This window comes from Cynocephalus volans, chromosome 1 (genome assembly GCF_027409185.1).
Source record: "Cynocephalus volans isolate mCynVol1 chromosome 1, mCynVol1.pri, whole genome shotgun sequence".
NCBI classification, from domain to species: Eukaryota; Metazoa; Chordata; class Mammalia; order Dermoptera; family Cynocephalidae; genus Cynocephalus; species Cynocephalus volans.
The window spans coordinates 28,274,672-28,297,208 of NC_084460.1; the positions used below are offsets into that span (position 1 = coordinate 28,274,672).

A 22,537-nucleotide genomic window follows, 5' to 3' on the forward strand; every position below is an offset into this window, starting at 1 on the left:
AAGGTACTCCATGGGGTTCTGCAGCTGTTTTCCCTGTGCCTGTAGGATATATGTCTACTAATGAAGTTGCTGGGTTGTGAGTGTGTGCATTTCCAACTTCATGAGATATTGCCAAATTGCCTTGCAAAATGTGAGGGTATGAGCAGCATATGAACGTTCCTGTTTCCCCACATCCTCACTAATATTTGGCCTCGCAAAAACATTGATATATGTTTTTATTTTTATATATAGCTGATGTATTTCAAATCATGTAATTGCTTAAATTTACCTTTCTCAATTGGTTTACTGGTCACTTGAATTTCTGAATATTCTCTATTCATATCCTTTGTTCATTTCTTTTTCTTTTGCAAGCGTGGAGGTGTCTTTTTCTTAATGATTTGTAGAAGATTTTTGAGCACCAGCTCATTGTTATATACGTTGCAGGTATTTTCTCCTAGTCTGTAGCTTGTTTTTTTTTTTTTTTTAAACATTTTATTTATTTTTTTACTTACTTGGTGTCTGGCCAGTACAGGGATCTGAACCCTTGACCTTGGTGTTATCAACACCATGCTCTAACCAACTGAGCTAACCAGCCAGCCCATGTAGCTTGTCTTTTGAGTTTACCATGACTTTTGTTATATGCCAGTTTAAATTCTGAGGTAGTCACAGATCAACTTTTTTCTTTATGAGTAGTCCTTTATTATTGCTTATCTTAGAAATCCTTCTGCACCTTGAGATCATAAAAATAGACATATACATCTAAACTATTTATCATATTTACTCTTTAATCCACTTGAATTCAGCATGTATTTTTCAGCCCTATGGAAAGTGAGTTTCTCAGTGCCATTTACTGTGTCCTCCATTCTTTCCCCACTGATTTATGATGTCACCTCTATTATACATCAAATTTACACACACACACACACACACGTGTCTGTTTCTAGGCTTCTCATTGTTTTCCACTGCTATTTGTCTCTCCTTGAATCACAATAGGACTTGATGGCACAGAAGTGTCTCCCTGGTTTTGACAAGATCCCTCAAAAATCCTGACTGGATTTTGGGAAAACATGTATTTCTAATATTAGTCTTGTCATCCATGAACATGGAATAACCTTCCATTTATTCAGGCCTTATTTAATGTCCTCCAATCACATTTTTAAATTTTCTCTATCAGAATAAAAACTCCACAGGGGCAGGTGCATTGTTGGTTTTGTTCATTGTTGTATCTTCAGAGTCAGGAACAGGGCAGGACACAGAGTAGATGCTTAATAAAATTTTATTGTTTAATGAAATGTCTTACATATATTTTGTTAAGTCTATTTCCTACATATATTTTGTTGCAATAATTTTTTTTTTTTTTTTTTTTTTTACAGCTGGCCGGTTGGGGGATCTGAACCCTTGGCTGTTGCTATAAATTTTTAATTACAGTTTCTAATATGCTGTGATTGGTATATAGACATTCAAATGTTATTTTTGTATTAATTTTTTAAAAAGCTCTTTCCTTTGTTCTAGTAATCTCTCTGTAGATTCTTTTGGATTTTTAAATGCAGAGTTCTGGTAGACATCTGTCTCAGAAGAAGGGAAGAATGGATATTGTATAGGCAACAAGCAGCATCTTCCACACTTCTAACTGTGTGAGGTAAGAAGAGGCAAGTACACTGGCCTTGGCAGGTAGAGCAGAGTTTGTGAATCTGAGTTCAGTCAACTATATGCTCTTAGCAAAGAGGACTTTGAATCTGAAGGAAATAGTACAAGTAAACAGGTGTCTTTTGAGAATTCACATGGCCAGTACTGGCACTAGCAGGGGTATCTATTGAATAGAGGTGCTGGTACCAACAATAGCAGCCAGTGTTCAGTGCCATTTGCAGCAGTCATATCAGTAGTGGTGTCCAATGTCCTGCAATAATTTGCGAAAGCATTCCAAACAAAGTTTCTGTGAACCCTGATTTTGACTATAGTTTTTGATCAGCTAGACTCCCTAGATTCCTGCCCCTTTTAAAATTCTGATTATCTGAATTTCCTGTCAATTCTGTGACTCATCTAATATCCCACCAATGAATTTCATTTCTAGTTTAATCAAAGATAGTTTCTGTATTTTGTAATCAAAAACGGTGAACAGTACAGCTCTCAAGCAATCTGCAAATGACAACTTTGTGTCTTCCTTTCCAAATCTGATACCAGTGATTTATTTTTATTTCTTGTGTTATTGCATTGGCCAGTATTCCCAGTTTAATGTCAAATAGTAGCAGAGATAATTAGCATTCACACCTTTCCCTGACTTTGGTCAGCATGCTTCTTAAATGTCACCATTAATGGGGAAGCTTGCTGTTGGATTTTTTTCTCTTTACTCGTTTTTTTATTGAGATAAAACTTACAAATAATGAAATGCATAGATCTTCACTTTTCAATTCAGTCAATTTTGATGCATGCTATACACATGTAACCCACATCTTTATTAAAAGATGGAAATCTCCATCACCCTTCTGTCATTCCCAGTCAGCCCACCCTCAATTACTTAAAACTACAATGAGCTATCACTGCAACAGCAAAAATGAAAAAGATGGATAAAACCAAATGTTGATGAGGATGTGCAGCAACCAGAACTTATCATGCACTGCTGGTAGGAATGTAAAATGGTACAAACACTTTGGAAAACATTTTCATAGTTAAGCATAACTTATATACCAATAATACATGAGGTTAAGCATATACTTACCATCTGACTGTGCAGTTCTTTTTTTTTTTTTTTTTTTTTTTTTACTGTGCAATTCTAAGAGACAAGAGCATTTCCCGGTAATCACCAATCTGTTTTCTGTCTCTATGGATTTACCTATTCCAAACATTATACATGGAATCATACAATATGTTGCCTTTTGTATCTGTCTTCTTTCATTTTGCATAATGTTTTTGAGGCTCATCCATGTATCAGTATCAGTACTTGGCATGTCAGCATGTATCAGTACTTCATTCCCTTTTATGGCTGAATAATATTTTATTGTATGTATACACTATGACTTGTTTATCCATTCATGGACATTTGGTTTGTTTTTACCTTTTGGCTATTGTGAATTGTGTTCTATGAACATGCATGTACAAGTGCTTGAGTACCTGTTTTTAATTCTTTTGGATATATTTCTAGAGTTTATTGTGTTTTCTTTCTTTTTTTCTCCCATAGTTTGTAACTATCCATTTAATTAATTTCTTATTTATCCATTCAATAGACATTATTGGCCATCTGCCAAGTCCCAGGCATCGTGCTAAGCTCTGGGAACACAAGGGCCCCAAACGAAACAAAACAAAAACAAGAAAACCCACAACTCAGTCTTTTCTTTCTTGGTGCTTGTCTTCCTTGGGGTTAGACATTGAGGACTTAAAACAAAGGAACCTGCTTAGAGGAGTGGGTAGTCAGAGAAGGCTTTTTCTGAGGTAAAATGCAAGCTGAAATCTGGGCAGAGAGGGTGACAAGAACCACCAGCTAAGGGAACCTCAAGCTTAATAGAGATATGTGTGTCTATGGGAGTGTGGGGATGAGAAATAAAGGTTAAACTAGTAACTGAAAGAAGGTCGGAGACTGGAGTGGGGAGAGCAGGGGGCAAACAGCAGGACAGAAGAGGCTGGCAAAGTCCTCAGGCGCCAGATCAGTAAGAGCCTTGTTGGTCAAAGTGAGAAATTCCATCCAGTCCTTATATTAACGGTGATGGGGAGCCATGGAAGGTTATATGTAGGGGAGAGACATAATCTGTTTTGTGTTTTAAGGAGCTCTTTGGCTGCAGGGCACAGAATGAATTAGAATGGATAGGGCAAGGGTGGGCACTGGTAGACTGGTCAGGAGGCTGCGGCAGGGGTTGAGGTGTGTTCTGGCACACAGTTGGTGCTTAAGAATTAGAAAGTGACTGGGAGAAAGCAAAGCTGACTGATGGGGCGTGTTACCGACTGTCCAACCGACTACGTGACTTAGTGAGGGACCTTCCTTGAGTAAGGAAACTTAGTACCAAGCTAGCAACTTTTCAGACGCAGCGCTGTTAGGTCCAGGGAAGTGTAGTTAGGGTTAGAGTTAGGTGCTGGGTGGTAGGTGTCCGAGGCACGCAGGCAGCCTCTGGCCAGGGGGCGGAGAGGTGGGGCTGGAAGAAGGTTGAGGTACCTGAGGGGATAGTCGCCCAAGAGACTCCAGGCTCTCGAATGCACCTGAGCCTGCGTACTCCGCTGAGAGGAGTGTCGTTGGTTCATCCAATCCAAGAGGCGGATTAGCCCTTCCGTCGCCTTGGCAACGAGACGCACAGAGTAGCCCCGGCCACTGGGAGTTTGATCGGGCTCTGGGGAATCGTGTCATGTCGCGACTGAAGGTAGGAGTGGACCCAATCCAGATGCTTTCATCGTCCCTAGAGAGATGACGGGAAGCCGCAGAGGGATTCGGAACTGGGGGTGGGTGGGTGGGGGTGGGGGTCCTCGAGGAGGGACTCCGGATGAAGGGAGAAGAAAACGTCGAATTCAGAGGAAAGACTACAAGTCCCGGCATGCCGCGCGCCACCCGCGCTGCTGCGCATGTCCCGCGAGCTCAGCCTGCTGGCGGGAAGTTTACATCAGTCTAGGATTTTACGCAGAACTCAGCGGTTTCTGTAACCCTGGAGGAAGCTCAAAATTTCAGATTTTCTGACCTGGAGAAATCCTAATAGATCTATTCATCCCGCCACTCGCCTCCCTATATTTATCCATCCATCATCTATCCACCCCCCAAAACGCTAATTAGTGCCTTTTCCGAGACGAGCTAGGGAACACAAGTGAATCAGACAAGACCCTGCCCTCTAGGAGGGCACAGGCCAACTCCTCCTTTTTGAGTGCTAAAAATGAGGCCCAAACACGGGAAATTAGTTACTCTAGAATCCAGCTTCCTCATCCCAACTGGCTTCTTATCCCGTGTTTCACCTTTCATGAATGGCACCTCCTTACTTTAATTCTCCCTCATAACCAAAAGCAAGTTTATTTGCTCTTAAACTTCGCCTTTTTACTACAAATCATTATTCATGTGATTATTTGTTCAATGTCTGTCTTCCCTGCTAGACTCTGAGATCTCGTCTGACTTGTTCTTTCCTGTATCCCTGGCACCCGGCACAGAACTGACATACAGTTGATAACTGTTAAACGAATGACTATTGTTGAACTCCCCAGCTAGTTGCTCAAGCCAAAAACTGGTACTCTGTCTCGACTCCTCTATCTTCCTCACCGCCCATGTCCAATAAGTCCTCCTTTAACTTTAAAAATATATCTTGAATTTATTCTTCATTCCACCTCAAGTACCGTTATTCTGATCATGATCTAATTCTCAATTTTAAAAAAATCAATACTCTTTAAACACACGGATCAGGACACATATCACTTTTTAAATTTTATTTATTTTTATTTTTAAAAAGATGACCAGTAAGGGGATACTAACCCTTGACTTGGTGTTGTCAGCGCCACGCTCTCCCAAGTGAGCCACGGGCTGGCCCCATATCACTTTTTAAAATTACTATTAGAAAAACAGAAAATAAACGTGCTGAAATAGTCCCTTCCCATCAACCTGACTGATTCCTTTGAAAGGAGGGACAAACTGCAGTTGCTGAAAGATGGACATACTCTTATATACGGTCTGTACTGTGAATATCAGGCTGTGGCAGACCCATGTTGGATGAGGGGGGAAAGTAGCAGACTGCTTCTTTGTGACACTATGTATTTTGTTCTGGTTGCTGGAGAGGGAGGCAAAGGTCATATATATCATGACTTAGGACTTTGTGGTTTCTTTCAAATGACTCAGTGGAAATGGGAATATGAGTTTATTTAAGCAAGAACATGAATGTTGGTCTTAAGAGAGTGTGCTAGGATATATTGTGTGTATCCTCACAAAAATATGCCCAGAGAAGGCCAGAGGTCAGAACAGTATGTATCCTAATCTTTGATCTCACCTCCTCAAGGTTGTGGTTCCCAGGGCCTCAGCTCCCAGGGATGGTGGAAATTCTCCAGAGGGATAAGGGGGAAGTGAGGAATGGGATCAGGGCTGAAGGAACAAGTTGAACAAGGAAGCTAGTCTCTGGTGAAGTGATCAAAGGCCAGCCTTTGACATTCTTACAATGTGTAAGCTGCTGTGGCAAACTGGTTCCAGTATGGATGTCCCCACCTGGCAGGTAGGACCAGGGAGCTTGAAGCAGGGCTTGTGGCATAGAGGCAGGAATGAAGGAAGCTGGCTGTGTCATGAGCAAATGCTCCCCTGATTCAACACCAACTGCTGCCATTCATGGCCTCCTTCCATTTTTGTATGGAGCAAAATAAGACATAAAATTAAAGTTCTCTGTAGCCCACAAAAGCAATTGAGCCATCTCTGAGTCATTTTCTCTATAAGACCACTTTTTAATAAGTCTTGTAGCCTTGTCTTCTAAATGCACTGTTTTAGTTATTCGGGGGAAATATTCACATCCCTGGACTATTTTTCAGGAGTTGAAGGAGTGAGGCCCACTGAGTAGGGAGTTTGTACTGAGACCTCTCTATACAGCTGGAATCTTCAGAGGACCCCACCCATAATAATGGTGTTAACTAGAACAAATTTACCCTTCAGCAACGGGAGAAAACTAGGAAGCTAGTCAGACTTACTGTGTGCTCTAAGTAGGGAGGAGATGGGGGGGGGGTCCCAGAGGAGTCTCTCCTGAGAATTCTTAACCTTGGATGAGCCCTCAGGCTACTCCGGGAAATGCTAAACCAAGACCTTACCATAAAATTTATTGTTCTTGAGTGTCAAGCAGAAGTAAATGTTAAACATTTCTGAAGAACTATTATTTTGACCATGATAATGATTGCATTATATAATAATTATGTAATAAGAGATGCTTTAAAAGAAATAAAAATGAAACACCTATTCATGATAACCCTCAAAAAACTAGGGAATGAATGGTAGGAAATACATAGGTAGAACCTATAGCTAATATCACTCTTGAAAGTGGAAGTAGAGAATGCTTTCCCCTTAAGATTAGGAGCAAGATAAAGATGTCTGTTCTCACCACTTTCAGTCAAAATTGTACTAGAGGTTTTAGCCAGTGCAGTAAAGCAAGAAAAATAAATAAAAAGCATAAATATTGAAAAGGAAGAAGTAAATCTGCCTTCATTAACAGATGACATAATTGTATACAAAGAAAACCCAAAGGAATCTAAAATACCAGAACTAATGTGTGTTAATTTCCAGTGGCTGCTGTAACAAAATACCACAAGATTACTGGCTTAAAACAACAAACTTACTATCTTAAAGTTCTTGAGGTCAGAAGTCTGAAGAGGGTCTCACTGGGCTAAATTCAAGGTGTTAGCAGGGCTGCATTCCTAGGTGGAGTATCTAGGAGAAAATATGTTTTCTTGCCTTTTTCCATTTCTGGAGCTGCCTCTATTCCTTTGCTCATGATCCCCTGTCATCTTCACAGACAGTCTTTCTCACATTGCATCACTCTGACACTCTGACGCTGACTCTTCTCCATCCTTCCACATTTAAGGACTCTTGTGAGCACATTGAGCCCACCCAGATAACCCAGAATAATCTATTTTAAGGTCAGTTGATTAGCAACCTTAATTCCATCTGCAACCTTAATTACCCTTTGCCATGTAAAGTAACATAAGAGGGTACTTCAAAAAGTTCATGGAAAACTGGAATTATAAGATAATATGAATCTTTCCATGAACTTTTTGAAGAACCCTCATATTTACAGGTTCTGGGGATTAGGACATAGACATCTTTGGGAGTGACATTATTCTGTCTGTCACAATTTACTGTCATCAAATAATTAGAAAATGAAATTTAAAAATACTGTTTACAATAGCATCACAAAATCAAATACCTATGAGCAAGTTTAATTAAAAGTGTGCAAGACTTCTATACTGAAACTAAAAAGTATTGTGGAAAAAAATTTTAAAAAATTAATGGAGAGATAGACCATATTCATGGATTGAAAGACTCAATACTTCATGATGTTACTTCTTCCCAAAATGATCTGTAGATTTGCTGCAATTCCTGTCAAAATCCCCACATGCTTTTTTGTAGAAATTGGCAAATTGATTCTAAAATTTATATGGAAGTGCAAAGCACCCCTATTACAGAGACAATCTGGAGAAAAACAATGTTGGAGGACTTACACTACCAGATTTCAAGATTTACTAGAAAGCTAATCTTACCAGCCAGCTGTCAAAAAAAAAAAAAAAAAAAAGAAGCAAAAGAAAAAAGAAAAAAAAAATGTGATAATGTCATAAGGATAGGCAAAGAAGTAAACAAAATAAGAGTCCAGGTATAGATTCACATACATATGGCCAATTGAATTTTGACAGATGTGCCAATGCCACTAAGGAAAAAAAAAAGTGCCAACAGGGGAAGAAAAAAATTTTTCAACCAATGGCTCTGGAGCAACTGGGTAAAAATAAGGAAAGTGGAATTGAAAGTATGAGAGAGGATTAGAGGTATAATTTTAAAAAGACTAGAATAGCTTGACTAATGCTGAGAGAGTTGGAGGGACTTGAATAGAAGAATGGAATAAGATTTCACTTCATTTTCAGAGGATTACTTCTGCCACTTTGGTAAAGTGATATCCTCCATTCCCCTCCACTGCTAGGATGATGTGGTTAGCAGCATTCAAACATGGCCCCAAGGCTCTCACTTCTGGGGTACATGCCTTGTATAATTCCCTCCCCATGAGTATGGGCAGAGCTTGTGAATTTGATGGTATTTTATAGTTACTACCATGATCACATTATATGAGACTCTATCATTGCTGACTTGGAGGGAGGAAGCTTGGAAGCCAGAGGAATGTGGTCCAGGTGGCCTGTAGGAAAACAAACATCTAAGTTGTGAACGGCCTATGGGGGCCACGTTGCAAGGAACTGCAGGCAACCTCTAGGAACTGAGAGCAGTCCCTAGCTGACAGCTAGCAAGTAAGCAGGGACCTCAGTCTGCAACCCCAAGCAACTGAATTCTGCCAACAATCTGAGCTTGGAAGAGGATCTCAAGCCTCAGATGAGAGCCATATCCCCAGCTACCACCTGAGTTGTAGCCTTGTGAGACCCAAGCAGAAGATTTAGCTAAGCTGCGTCCACACTCCTGGCCCATGGAAACTGTGAGATAATGAATTTGCATTACTTTAAGCCACTAAGTTTGTGGTAATTTGTTACACAGCTATAGAAAACTAATACAGATGGCAGGTCTCTTCAGCTGCAAAGGTCATTTTTATTTATTTACTTTTTGGTGGCTCGCTGGTATGGGGATCTGAACCCTGGACCTTAGTGTTATAACACTGCATTCTAAACCAGCTGAGCTAACCGGCTAGCCCCTTGGACTAATTTCCATTTCTCTTTTCATATGTGCCTTAGGGATCAGTCTTATCAAAATGGAGGGCCAAGCTGTTTTGGACATGGTTGGAGCACAACAGTACCTACTAGCCACTGAAAATGTGAAAGGTCCATTTCTGATGAAAGGAATGAACGTTGCTCTGAGTCTTTGACCCAGCAACCTCCTGGATCCTGGGTCTAATCAAACACTCAACGTTAGAGTAGAAGGTACAGATCCTTCTCACAGAGACTGCTGAGCTGAGCTATCAAAACTGGGGTTTAGGGTTGACCTTTGTAGCATTGAAAACCAGGCATTCACTATACTGGTCACACTTGTGAAGCAAACCTACAGCAAGGTGGGCTCTTGGATACTTGGGAGTTTATTCCAAGGATAGCAGGTAAATTCTGGACCAATTTGCTGGCACATGGTGACCAATGAGTTTGGAAACTTCATGTCTCAGGACCTATGCATTGTTGAGTCTGATTGTTTGAGCATTTTGCTATCTGTAGTAAGTTAAGCTGAGAAGTCCAGGTTGATATACAAAACCAGTTACGTCCTTTTCCTTTTCTCATTGCAGAATCAAAATTACAAGGGCCATGGATTGTCAAAGGGAAAAGAGCGGTGAGTGGTCCCTGCAATCCAAAAACCACAGAACTAATGTTCTTCCTTCTTTCCCTCTCTTCCTCAATCCATCTCTCTTTTCTTCACTAATGATAATGATAATAATAATGGCAGTAGTAATAATGATAAGCAATTGTTGAGCACTAACCATGTGCCAGGCCCTGGGCTAGTAACTTTACCTGTATTTTCTCATTGAATCCTTCCCACGATCCTTTGAAGTAGATACTACTATTGTGTCCATTTTACAGATGGAGAAGCTGAAGCCCAGAGAGGCTAAATGACTTGCTCAAGGTCATATGATGAGTTAGTGGCAGACCCGTTGGACTCCAGGGCCCACCATCTAACTATACTCACCTGCCTCCTTCAGCAACCCTGTGCGGACTTGATGAGTCCAATGTCAACTCTGTCCTGATCCTCAGTAACCTCGATGCAGAACTCAGCACCTCTTTGGATTCCCTAAACAGAATCCGTTTGTACAAAGCAGGAGTGAACAAAGTAGACTTTACTGAAGATTTTTTATGGAGAGTTAGGAGAGATAGTTTTCACTGCACGCATCACAGCAAATATTTTAGATATTTCTATTCTCTATTTCTCTGGATATTTCTTTTCTCTCTAAGGTCCCTCTCGGCTATACCACCACTGAGCACAGCATGTGTGGTCTTGACCCTTACTCTCATGCAGTATTCATCTTTGCCTTCTTTCTCTCCACACTGACTGTATCCCACCAATTTCAAAATTCTCACTCTCTTATGCAGAACGACTCTGCTCTGTTCCAGATCCTGGCCCTAAACTTACATGCCCACCCCCACCCCAACAAAACAAAGAGCACTTTTGTTAACAGGACCCATCCACCTATTTTATTAAGGGCATATATAGTAGTTTCCCCTTATCCTCAGAGGATACTTTCCAAGACCCACAGTGGATGCCTGAAACTGCAGATAGTACCAAACGCTATATGTACTGTTTTTTCCTATATATACATGCATACCTATGATAAAGTTTACTTTATAAATTGGGCACAATGAGAGATTACTGGACCCCAGAAAGAGAGTTGGGGACCCCGAGGAATACGTGGAACATTCTTCATGACCCACAGCTCTAGGGGATTATACTATGCATTTTTACCTAATCACATTCTACCTTGGATCAATATGATAGCACTTCATGTATAATGTAAGAACCTACAACAGCATGCTTTTGTTTACTCCTCTCTGCTTCTTTGTGTGGCTATTTTTTTTTTTTTTTTTTTTTTACTGGTAAGGGGATCGCAACCCTTGGCTCGGTGCTGTCTGCACCACGCTCACCCAGTGAGCTAACCGGCCATCCCTATATAGGATCTGAACCTGTGGCCTCGGCACCATCAGCACCTCACTCTCTCGACTGAGCCATGGGGCCGGCCCTGTGTTGCTATTTTTGTCATATATTTACTTGTAAATATATTATAAACCCTACATTACATTCCTATTATATTTGCTTTAAATAGCTAGTTGTGTGTTTTTTAAAACTTTAGACACGGAAGAAAGTATTTCATGTTTACCCCACGCCTCATTCCTCCTTGCAAGTCTGAATTTCCATCTGGTATAATTTTCCTTCACCCCAGAGAATTTTCTTTAGTGTTTCTTATAGTGTGGATCTGTTGGCAATAAGTGTTCTCAGCTATTGTTTATTTGAAAATGTCTTTATTTCACTTTCATTTTTTAAGTAAAATTTTACTGGATGTGGAATTCTAGGTTGACCTTTGTTTCCTCGAAGCACTTGAAAGAGGAAGCTCCTTAGTCTTCCAGCTTAGAGAAGTCAGCTGAGGCTCCTGTCGTCTCCCCAGCCCTACCCTCTTCCGTCCATCTTAACTCTCCCCACCCCCAACACACACACCCAGTTTGTAATGTGTCATTTTTTCCCCTGGCTGTTTTTAAGATTTTTCTCTGGTTTTCAGCAATTTGACTATGGTTTGCCTTGGTGTGTTTTTTTGTTGTGTTTATTTTGCTTGGTATTAATTGGGCTCCTTGGATCTGTGGTTTGATAATTTAACTGAGTTTGGAAAAACTTTTAGCCATTGTTTCTTCAGAAATATTTTCTGTCCTGTTCTCTTTCCCATCTCTTTTTCGGACTGCAATTACATGTACAAGGGTACTACAAAAAGTTCATGGAAAGATTCATGTTATCTTTTAATTCTATTTTTCCATGAACTTTTTGAAGTATCCTTGTATGTTAGACTGCTTGATATCATCCCAGTGTTTTCTTCCTTTCTGAACTATGCCCTTTTTATTTCTTTTTATTGCACTGGCCAGGACTTCCAGTACTATGTTGAGTAAGTGGTGAGAGTGGATATCCTTGCTTTCTTGCTGATGTTAGGGAAAAGCATTCAGTCTTTCACCATTAATTATAGCATTACATAGAGGTTCTTTTTTTTTGTTTTTAATTGGCAGCTGGCCAGTACAGGGATGGAACTCTGGACCTTGGTGTTATCATGCTGTAGCCAACAGAGCTAATGGGCCAGCCCTAGCTAGAGGTTCTTTAGATGCACCATGTCAAGTTGAAGAAGTTCCCCTCAGAGAATTTTTATCATAAATGATTGTTTAGGGCCGGCCCGTGGCTCACTCGGGAGAGTGCGGTGCTGATAACACTGAGGCCATGGGTTCGGATCCTGTATAGGGATGGCTGGTTAGCTCGCTGATTGAGCGTGGTGCTGACAACACCAAGCCAAGGGTTGAGATCCCCTTACCGGTTATCTTTTAAAAAAATAAATAAAATAAAATAAAAAATAAAAATAAATAAATGAGTGTGTTTAGTTTTGTCAAATGCTTTTTCTGTATCAGTTGATATGATCATGTAATCTTTCTTCTTTAGTCTGTGTATGTGATGGATCACATTGATAGATTTTCTAATATTGAACCAGCCTTATCTACTGGTAAACCATTTAATTATGGTGTATACTTCTTATATATTGCTGAATTCCATTTGCCAATATTTTGTTAAGGATTTTTGCATCTAAATTCATAAGGAATATTGGTGTGTAGTTTTCTTTTTGTGTACTGTCTTTGTCCGGTTTTGATACCAGGTTAATATGAGCTTCATGAAATGAATTCAGAAGTTCTCCCTCTTCTATTGCCTGGAAGAGTTTGTATAGAATTGGTACTAATTCTTTAAATGTTTGGGAGAGATCTCCAGTGAAATCATTTGAGCTTGGAGATTTCTTTTTGGACAGTTTTAAAATTATAAATTCAATTTCCTTAATAGTTATAGAGCTATTCAAACTACCTATTTCATATTGGGCGAGTTGTGATAATTTGAGCTTTTCAAGGAATTGATCCATTTCATCTAAGTTGTCAAATTTTGGTGTGTAGTGTTGTTAGTAGTATTCCCTTATTGTCATTTTGATTTCTGCAGGGTCTGTAGTAGTCTCTCCTGTTTCATTCCTCATATTGGTAATTTTGTCTTTTCTTTGTCAATTTTGCTCACAAATAGATTTGTCAATTTATTGATCTTTCCAAAGAACTAGTCTTTTGTTCACTTTCTCTGTTGTTTTTCTATTTTTGATTTTATTGATTTCTAACTCTCCACTAGGCCTCCTTTGACATCACCCAGAGTGGGGGGGGCACCTCATTATTGCCAGGTGGGGGAGGAAGTCCATGCTCCACCCATGGCATCCATTGACACAGCGGGGGTGGGGGCATCATTACCACCTGGTGGGGATGAAAGCCCCGGCTCTGTCTTTGGCCTTCTCTGCTGCCATCCAGCAGGCGTGTTGAGATGCCTTGTTACAACCTCAAGGGAAGTCTAGACTCCCCACCTGGCCTTTGCTGGTGTAAGTGGAGGTGGGCCACAGATGTTTTTCATGGGGTTTGGCTGGTGTAGAGCAGTTATTGTCTGTCTTCTGTCTTGCTAGGTTGTTCCTTTCTTGGGCCTTTGCTAGAGAGAGCAGGCTTTTGTTGGAGCTTTTTTGGTCTGTGCCCTTTAGCATTTCTGGATTGCTGGGTTTTTTTTATCTCCATATCTGGGATATATGGGGCAAAAAGAAAACCTAAGAAACTCACCATCATGTTGTTCCTTTGGTCCTGGGTTCCTAGCCAATCTACTCCTTCTCTACCTTTCAGCCTTCTTATATTTGTTTTATTTTTTTATTTTAAAAAAATTGATTTTAGCAGCTGGCTGGCACAGAGATGAAACCCTGGACCTGAACCTTGGTGTTATCAGCATCATGCTCCAACTGACTGAGCTAACCGGCCAGCCCCTTCTGTTTGTTTTATGTCAAATGTCTTGGGTTTTTAATTATATTAGTAGGAAAAACAGGGAAAAGTACATCCGCTCCATCTTCCCAGATGAATGCCAGGAAAGGATATTTGCAAATACTTAGCATTTAATATAAGGATTAGTCATGGCACATGTAAAGCAACCAGACTGTGCCTGGCACATAGTAGGCACTAAGAAAGATGGTTGTTATTTTTCAGTGGTTCAAAGATTCTGTAATTTTCAGTTTGATTATTTTAAGTGTAGTCATGCTATGCAGCTAAATTCCGAAATTCAGTAATTGGCATTTCCAGGTGTTGGGCTTGACCTTTCTTCCTCCTCCTTTTTTCCTATCCCTGGGCTATTCTAGAGAAATCATTGATCCTGAGCAAGTGTTGTGTTTCCTTGTCTTGCAGAGAGCAGAGAGCACCAGTCCGGTTCAAGACTACTCTTGTGAACACTCTCATGGACGTTCTTCGCCACAGGCCAGGATGGATGGAAGTGAAGGAGTAAGGTGCCCCACCCCCAACCTCGTCCCTCCTTCCTTTTGTCTCCCAGGTGCTTGTCTCCCTTTGTTTTTCTCCTAGTTCCCCTGGGTGGTCACTAGAGTTGTCCCAAATTGGTTATGACATTTATGTAGCCCTCACAACATGTCAGGTGCATTACTGATGCCATCTCTGTCTTATTTAAGCCTTACAACCATCCAATAAGATATAACTATGTCCAGAGGTATTAAGCCAATTGCTTAAGGTCACACAGCACATAAGTGTCAGAGTGGGATTCAAACCCAGTTCAGCTTGACCATTGCACAGTGTCCTATGGCTCTTGGTAGAAACAAGGAATGCAGCCACCACAGACCCACTGGCTCAAGTCCTCCAGTGATGGGTCCAGGTCAAGCACTGCTCTTCCCTGGCCACTTCCTAGTTCTGGGACCTAGAATAAGTCACTTGACCTGTAAGCCTACGTTTCCTTTATACAGGGTTCTGGGACAAACAAGCGTACATGGTAGGTGCTAATATTAGTTAGGGTTAAGGTTTGGATGATGAAACGGAGACCCAAAGTAAAAGAGGCTCCAGCAGGCTAGAAGTTTATTTACCTGTCCCATTGAGGTCCATATGTAGGAAGTTCAGAGATGGTAGGGGAGCTCCCCAGAAACGCAGGGCCCATCTGCTTCCGTCTTTCCACTCTGCTATCCCTTGACTGAGGCCTTTGTCCTCAGGGTCCAAATCGGAGTGCCAGCCTTACCTACACACTCCAAGCAGCAGTAGGTTGGAAGGAGGCAAGAAAAGGCGTGCCCTGCCCTGGAGGGACACAACCCAGAAGTCCCTCAAGTCTCACTGGCTGGAACTTAGCAATGTGGACACACCTAGCTACAAGGGAATCTGGAAAATGTAGTCTTTATTCTGGAAAATGTAGACTACGTTTTCCCCTGTAAAGATTGGGAAATCTATTATTGCAGAAAAAAGGGAGAATGGATACGAAAGGTAAGGGACAACCAGTTGCCTTGCCACTGGTGCTCAGTAAATATTTGTCACATAACAATAGCTAAGCCTGCTAGGCACTCATTAGCACTTTACATGCATGATCTCTTTTAATCAAGCCAACAGTTCTTCCAGGTAGGTGCTATTGTCATCCCTATCTTACCAGTGAGAAAACTGGGCACAAAGTAGTGAAAAATGCCATGTTCGAGGTCACTCAGCTCATAAGGGCTGGGGCTAGGATTTGCACCTAGTCTGTCTGTCCATGGAGTCCACAGGCTCATCTCCACCCCATTCTAGCAGCCTCACAGTGAATAAAGGCACAAATGAGCAAATGTTATGAACCTGTGATTCCCACTGCCTTGTGCTGGAGAGACAGATTTTAACTAAATCATCTCATAAAAAATTAGGAGTTGGCTGTCCATGGCAAGCTGTGGTTCTGGTGACCCAAGACAGCAGAGTCCTCTCTGTGGGACTTGGGGGAATATTACAACAGTGGTGATAATGATGATGATGATGGCAGCTACCATGGATTTGTCTTCTTGGTTCTCTGTTGGTCGTGCTAATATTAGAATGAGTTTCCTTCCCTAGATCCAGAAGAACTAATATAATGAAAGGTGAGTGGAAGGAGCTGGGGGGTGAGTTACAAGAGAGTGAGGTGACTGGCAGGTGGGGGTGGTGTATGGGAAAGGGCACTGTCCCCACGTGCTGTGTGATCTCAGGCCACTCCCTGCCCCTCCTCAATGATCAGGTGGAAAAGGGGCTGAGGACTTGTCTGATGCTGACAGTGTGGGAGTCTATGAAGCAGGATGCTCCATGGCTGACCCCAGATTGCTTCAAGAGTCGTTAAATCACAAAGTGCCCAGAGGCCAGGGCCTTCATTCATCCCTTCCCAATGTGGCTCTTGAATCCAAGGCCTTGTCCTTTAGGACCTACCTGGGGTCTGGTATTTCCAGACAGAATCAGGTCTCAGTTCAGACTGTTGGCCTGTCAGATCAGAGTTTAGAACAGTTGTGGCAAGAGCTGTCCCTTCCCTTGCTTCCTGCTGAGAAGACTGTCATGAAGGCTGGAACTGCAGCAACCACATTGTGACCCAAGGTGATGGGCAGGAGGACAACATTTTAAGGATGGCAGGATGGGAAGGTAGAAGGAATCTGGATCCCCACTGGCGTTATTGAGCAGTTTAGTGTCTTCCTGGGTGACTTAAGAACAACTTGACTGCGACAGACATGAAGATGGTTTGTGAATGAATGAATTTTCAGTCTCAGAATAGGATCCAAGGTCTGCATTGCAGTCTACAAGCCCTGCTTGATTGGGTCCTGCCCAACTCATCCGTGTCATCTCCAACCTCTTTCCTTCCACCTGACTTTTCTTCACATCCTTGAGCACATCATTTCCAACTTCAGGGCCCCAGTTTCTGCTCTTCCCTCTGCCGGACCCTCTCCCTGCTGCTCTTGACCTGGATGGTCCTCCTCACCCTTCAGATCTCAGCTGAAAGGTCACTTCCACGGGTGGCTTCCAACACAGGTCCCTCAGCCACCCTGCCTCATGGCGTCTACTGGACTCCTCTGTGGCACATTTCACAGTTCCTTATTATAGTTATTCATTTGTTCTCTTGTCTATTGTTAATCTTCTCTACAGGACTATACACACCTGGCCAGGTGTTTTGTTTCTTCATGTATCACTGGCACCCAACATTGTCTGTGACATGGAGACCACCTCAACACATATGTGTTGGATGAATGAAAGAATAAGTAATGCCTTATTTATTCATTCATCCATTCAATATCCAGATTTTTCACTGGGGCTGGGGAAAAAGTGATGCATTGGTCCAGATCACACCCTTGTATTGCTTAAAAGTCGCTACTATTTTCTAATGAAAACAGAGCCTCAAAAAACAGCTCTTGGATTGACTAACTTCCCTAGTCTTCCTGGTCAGGTGACAGATGCCAGGGTAGTGATGGCAGTAAAAGTCCAAGTTGAAAGGAGATCTAGAGATCGGTTTTGCAACCCCATCCTTTATTTTTTGAACATTTTTTATTTTTGGCAATTTGAAAGAAATATTTTATTACTACATTTTTAGACCTGACTATTTTAACAAAGTGCATGTCAAACTAATTTTTCCTTTTTCTTCTTATTTTTAATATTTCCTCTAGTTCCAGAACATTTTTATCATCCCCAAAAGAAACCCTGTACCCACCAGCAGTCATTTCCATTTCTCCCTCCCTCCAGCCCCTGGCAACCACTAATCTACTTTCTCTCTATTTATCTATTCTAAACACTTCATGTAAATGGAATGGTACAATATACAACCCTTTGTCTGTCTTCTTTCTCTCAACATAATGTTTTCAGGCTCATCCATGTTGTATCATGTATCAGTACTTTATTCCTTTTTATTGCTGACTAATATTCCATTCTATGGGCACTTCACATTTTATTTATTTGTTAATTAGTTGATGGACATTTGGGTTATTTCCACTTCTTGGCTATTATAAATAATGCTACTGCGAACATTTATGCACAAGTTTTGGGTGGTTGCATATTTTCATTTATCTTGGGTATATACCTAGGACTGGAATTGCTGGGTTATATGGTAACTCTATGTTTACCTTTTAAAGGAACTGCTAGACTGCTTTCCAAAGTGGCTTCACCATTTTACATTCCCACCAACATGTATCAGAATGCCAGTTTTTCCACATTTTTGCCAACGGTCATTATTCATCTTTTTTTATTTTAGCCATCCTAGTGGGTGTGAAGTGGTATCTCATTGTGGTTTTGGTTTGCTTTTCCCTATGGCTAATGATGTTTTTAGTATCTTTTCATGTGCTTTTTTGGCTATTTAAATCTTCTTCGGAGAGATGTCTATTCAGATTCTTTTCCTATTTATGAATTGAGTTCTTTGCCTTTCTATTGTTGAGTTTTAAGAGTTCTTTATGCACTTAGATATGACTTGCAAATATTTTCTCTCATTTTGTGGATTATCTTTCCACTTTTTTCCCCCCACTCTCTGTCCCCCAAAGTTTTTTTTTTGGTTTATTGTTCTTTGATGGCTGGTACAGAGATCAAACCCCAGACCTTGGTGTTATCAGCAAGGGGGGTGAAGGGAACAGCCCAAACACCTCTTAATAGGAAAATGGAGAAATATATTGTGCTATGTTCACTCAATGCAATGGAATGTGGCAGTTCAAATGACCGAATTAGACTCGTGTATATTAAATGGATAAATCTCCAAAGCAAAAGGTTGGTGAAAAAATTTGTGAAAGAAAACAGGTAAGAGTGATTTTAATCACAGAGCTTGGACTCTGGAGCCCAATGAGCTGAGTTCAAATCCTGCTCTGCCACTAACTAGCTGTATGAATTTGGGCGAGTTTCTTAACCTCTGTGTGCCTGCCTCGGTTTCCTCATCATAAAATGGGCATGATAACAGAACCTAACATTTAGGTCGGCTATGAGAATCGATGAGTTAATATTTGTAAAGTACTTAGAATAGTGCCTGGGACATGGTAAGCCATTAGTATAACCAATTAGAAAGTTTAAAAAAATATCAAACAATGCCATGTGCTGTGTATAGATATACACTTATGAGGGTACTTCAAAAAGTTAATGGAAAGATTTGTATTTTATATATATATATATATATACTTTATATATATATTATATATTTATTATATATAATATTAACATGTAATATATTAATATTAATATTTTATATTTAAGATATTTAAAATGTAATAAAAATATAATATATATATTTATAAAATTTTATATATAAATTTACTGTATATTTTATATATATATATATTTTTGCAGCTGGCAGTTATGGGGATCAGAACTCTTGACCTTGGTGTTATAACACTGCACTCTAACCAACTGAGCTGATGGCCAGCACCTGTGTTATATTTTAATTCTATTTTTCCATGACCTTTTGAAGTACCCTCATATATACATAGCAAAACTATAAAGATACTGCATGCAACAAATTGAGGCTGATGGTTTCTTTTGGAGCAGGAGAGAAGTATAGAATTAGGCAGAGATATACAGGGGGCTTCAGTTATATCTGTAATTTTTTACTTGAAAAGAATTGGAAGCAATCACGGTGGTGGTATTTTGCTTCCTCTTGCATCTTTTCCAAGCACCTCCTCCCTGCACCCCAGCTCTGGTACCCAGATTTGGTAGGTTAGTCTGGTTTCCTGCCCCTCTCCCTGGCATGGTGGTGAAGAACAGGGCAGAAGTTGGAGTCTGGCAGAGCTGGGAATGAGTCCTGGTGCTGCCGTGTCTTTGGTGAGAAAGGCCATTGTCTTAGAGCTCTGGGATAATCAGTCACCTTTTGGGGCTGGTCTGAGGATTTAGTGAGAGGAGAGCTCTGTGAACTGGAAAGGGTGGCCAGTAGCATGATCAGGTGAGGCTGGCTGGTTTTCACGGGCCACAGGGAGTGGTAGGGACTGTGGTCTGGAGAGGGCATCCCCTGTCCGAAGCAGCGGCAGCTCCTGAGTCCAGCCGATTGGTGCCAGGGTGCATTCTGGGCTCAGTGTGGCTAGACTACTGCTCATAGTTCAGGGAAACCAGCAACCTGGATTTCTGTAGGAACATTTCCCTAGTTTTCATTCTGGTCTCCTGATGGACACACTGCTGTGTACCCTTTCTCAAGCCCCCTCACCTGCGCCTCCCTGGGTCACAGATCCCCCCCAGCAGTGCTGAGGTCCTCAGGTCATGACCTTTGTCCCCCCACCCCCAGCGAAGGGGAGTGGGATTTCTACTGGTGTGATGTCAGTTGGCTCCGGGAGAACTTCGACCACACCTACATGGATGAGCACGTGCGGATCAGTCACTTCCGGAACCACTATGAGGTAAGCTGGGCAGGCTGGAGGGGACTGAGCCAAGCAACTCATGTCTCTGGGTGTGCCAATGAGCAGGAGCTGCTTTGGGGAGTACAAGGACCAGAATGGAAAGTGTAAGGGAATTTGGGGTACATGCCAGGTGGGGAATATGTGAACTAAATATATGACGACCTAAATGGTTTGAGGGTGTAAGGTCTGAGGAGCAGGCTGTCTTGGGAAAGGGACTTGAGGTCACAGACTGGTTGGCATTTCAGCACTAGACATGTGAGAAGCAGGCCGGTTTAGGGGAGCAAGGACCAAAGGAGCACGATGCTTGGCGGATTGTGGTGATTTTAGGGTGGGGGCACATTGACAAGTTTGGGGTCTAGAGATGGAAAGAAGGTTTAGGAGGAACTGAACCAAAAAGATGGGACTGAAGGAACCAGTGGTGGGAGATGTTTAAGGTCAGAGTGGCTTAGTGGTTAAAAACATGAAGTTTGGAGGTGGGCAGGCCCGGGTCACACCCCGTCTGTGCTGTCCGTTGGTTGGATGGTTACCTTTCCCAGCCTTAGTTCCCTCGCCTGTGAGGCGGGGATAATTATAGACTAGAGGCTCTCAGTCACTCTTACTCGTACTGTTATTTTGTGGGCTGCAGAATGGAGGCTGGTGGCGAGAGGAATCAGTGGGATGGTTGTTGGGGAAAGGGAGAGGGCAGTGAGCAGGGGTGCTGATGGCCGGCCCTGCCCATCCTCCTGCCAGCTCACCCGCAAGAACTACATGGTAAAGAATCTGAAGCGGTTCCGGAAACAGCTGGAGCGTGAGGCAGGAAAGCTGGAGGCAGCCAAGTGTGACTTCTTCCCCCAAACCTTTGAGATGCCATGCGAGTACCACCTGTTCGTGGAGGAGTTTCGCAAAAACCCAGGAATCACCTGGATCATGAAGCCTGTGAGTGCCCGGTGCCAGGGGCGGGGGATGGCAGGGCTGGGGGTGGGGGAGGCTGGAGGGCGGCAGCGGGGAGGAGTCCGGGTGCCAGAGCAGGGATCCTTCATGGCCCATCTCGGGACCAGACTGGGCCTGGGAATTCAGCCTTAGATGCACTGCTTGCCTTCTGCACGTAGACCCAGCAGCTATGACTGCTGGCACACAGTAGGTGCTAAGTGTTTACTGAATGTACAAGTGATCCTAAGGACACAGGGCAGGGAAGCCAGAGTGTCTCCTCCTGACACACAAGAAAACAGTGGCCAGGCCCTGCCAAGTACTTTACCCGCATTACCCCAGGCCTCATGATGACCCTTGGAGGTATTACCAGACCCATTTTAAAGATGAAGAGCCTGAGGCCTGTGTATTCAAACATTCCACAAACACTCATTGAGTTAGGTGCTGGGAATACAGCCCTCAGCAAGTCAGAATGGTCTCTCCCTCCTTGAGGGCAGACAATACGCAGAGGCTGCGTGCGCGTGTGCGTGGTAACAGCTATGCTGAGTGTTAGGAGAGTGGCGTCAGCAGAGGGAACCACAGGAGGATCTCCCCAGCCAGGCAGGCTTCTCTGAAGTGAGAGATTGGACTCTGAGGCCAAACCCTTTGGTTCAAATACTAGCCATACCACTTACTAGCTGTGTGACCTCAGGCAGATCACTTAACTTCTCTGTGCCCCAGTTTCCCCATCTGCAAAGTGGGATAACTGTAGTACCTATTGCATGGTGTTGTTGGGTAACTAAATAAGTTAACAGGTAAAGCACATAGTAAGTACTCAATAAGTGATAGTTGTTGATATTATCATAAGAATTAGTACTGAGCTGCAACCTGAAGGATGCATAGGAGTTGGCCTGGAAAAGAGTGGGCATAGGGAAGAGCATTCTAGGCAGAGGGAACTGCATGAACAAAGGCCTGGCATCAGGAGGTAGCCCTTCAGGGATCAAGAAACTAAGTGAAAGACGAGGGTGGCAGAGCACCTACCAGTCACTCAGCCCTTCCTCATGCCAGGGCCAGTCTCTCACCACAAAGCCATGTGCCACCATAGCCTCGAATGGCATCATCAAAGCCCCCTTATGTTTTCCAGGCTTGAGAATGTGCCAGGCCTCAGGAAGAGA

At 42.2% G+C, this 22,537-nt stretch overlaps 1 protein-coding gene and 1 non-coding gene across 2 annotated transcripts in view; one reads left to right on the top strand and one right to left on the bottom strand.

The window, feature by feature from the left end:
* Positions 1–499: 499 nt before the first annotated feature.
* TRNAI-GAU (transfer RNA isoleucine (anticodon GAU)) lies at positions 500–574 on the bottom strand. Its single transcript has one exon. It is a non-coding gene; the product is annotated as a tRNA-Ile (tRNA).
* A 3,792-nt stretch (positions 575–4,366) lies between these two features.
* The window catches only part of TTLL9 (tubulin tyrosine ligase like 9), a 44,444-nt gene continuing 26,273 nt past the window's right edge, over positions 4,367–22,537 (top strand). The window contains exons 1-5 of the mRNA XM_063089932.1: positions 4,367–4,401; positions 9,854–9,925; positions 14,569–14,661; positions 20,366–20,477; positions 21,207–21,392. Coding sequence (XP_062946002.1) covers positions 4,367–4,401; positions 9,854–9,925; positions 14,569–14,661; positions 20,366–20,477; positions 21,207–21,392 — 498 coding nt within the window. The remainder of the gene's footprint in view (positions 4,402–9,853; positions 9,926–14,568; positions 14,662–20,365; positions 20,478–21,206; positions 21,393–22,537) is intronic.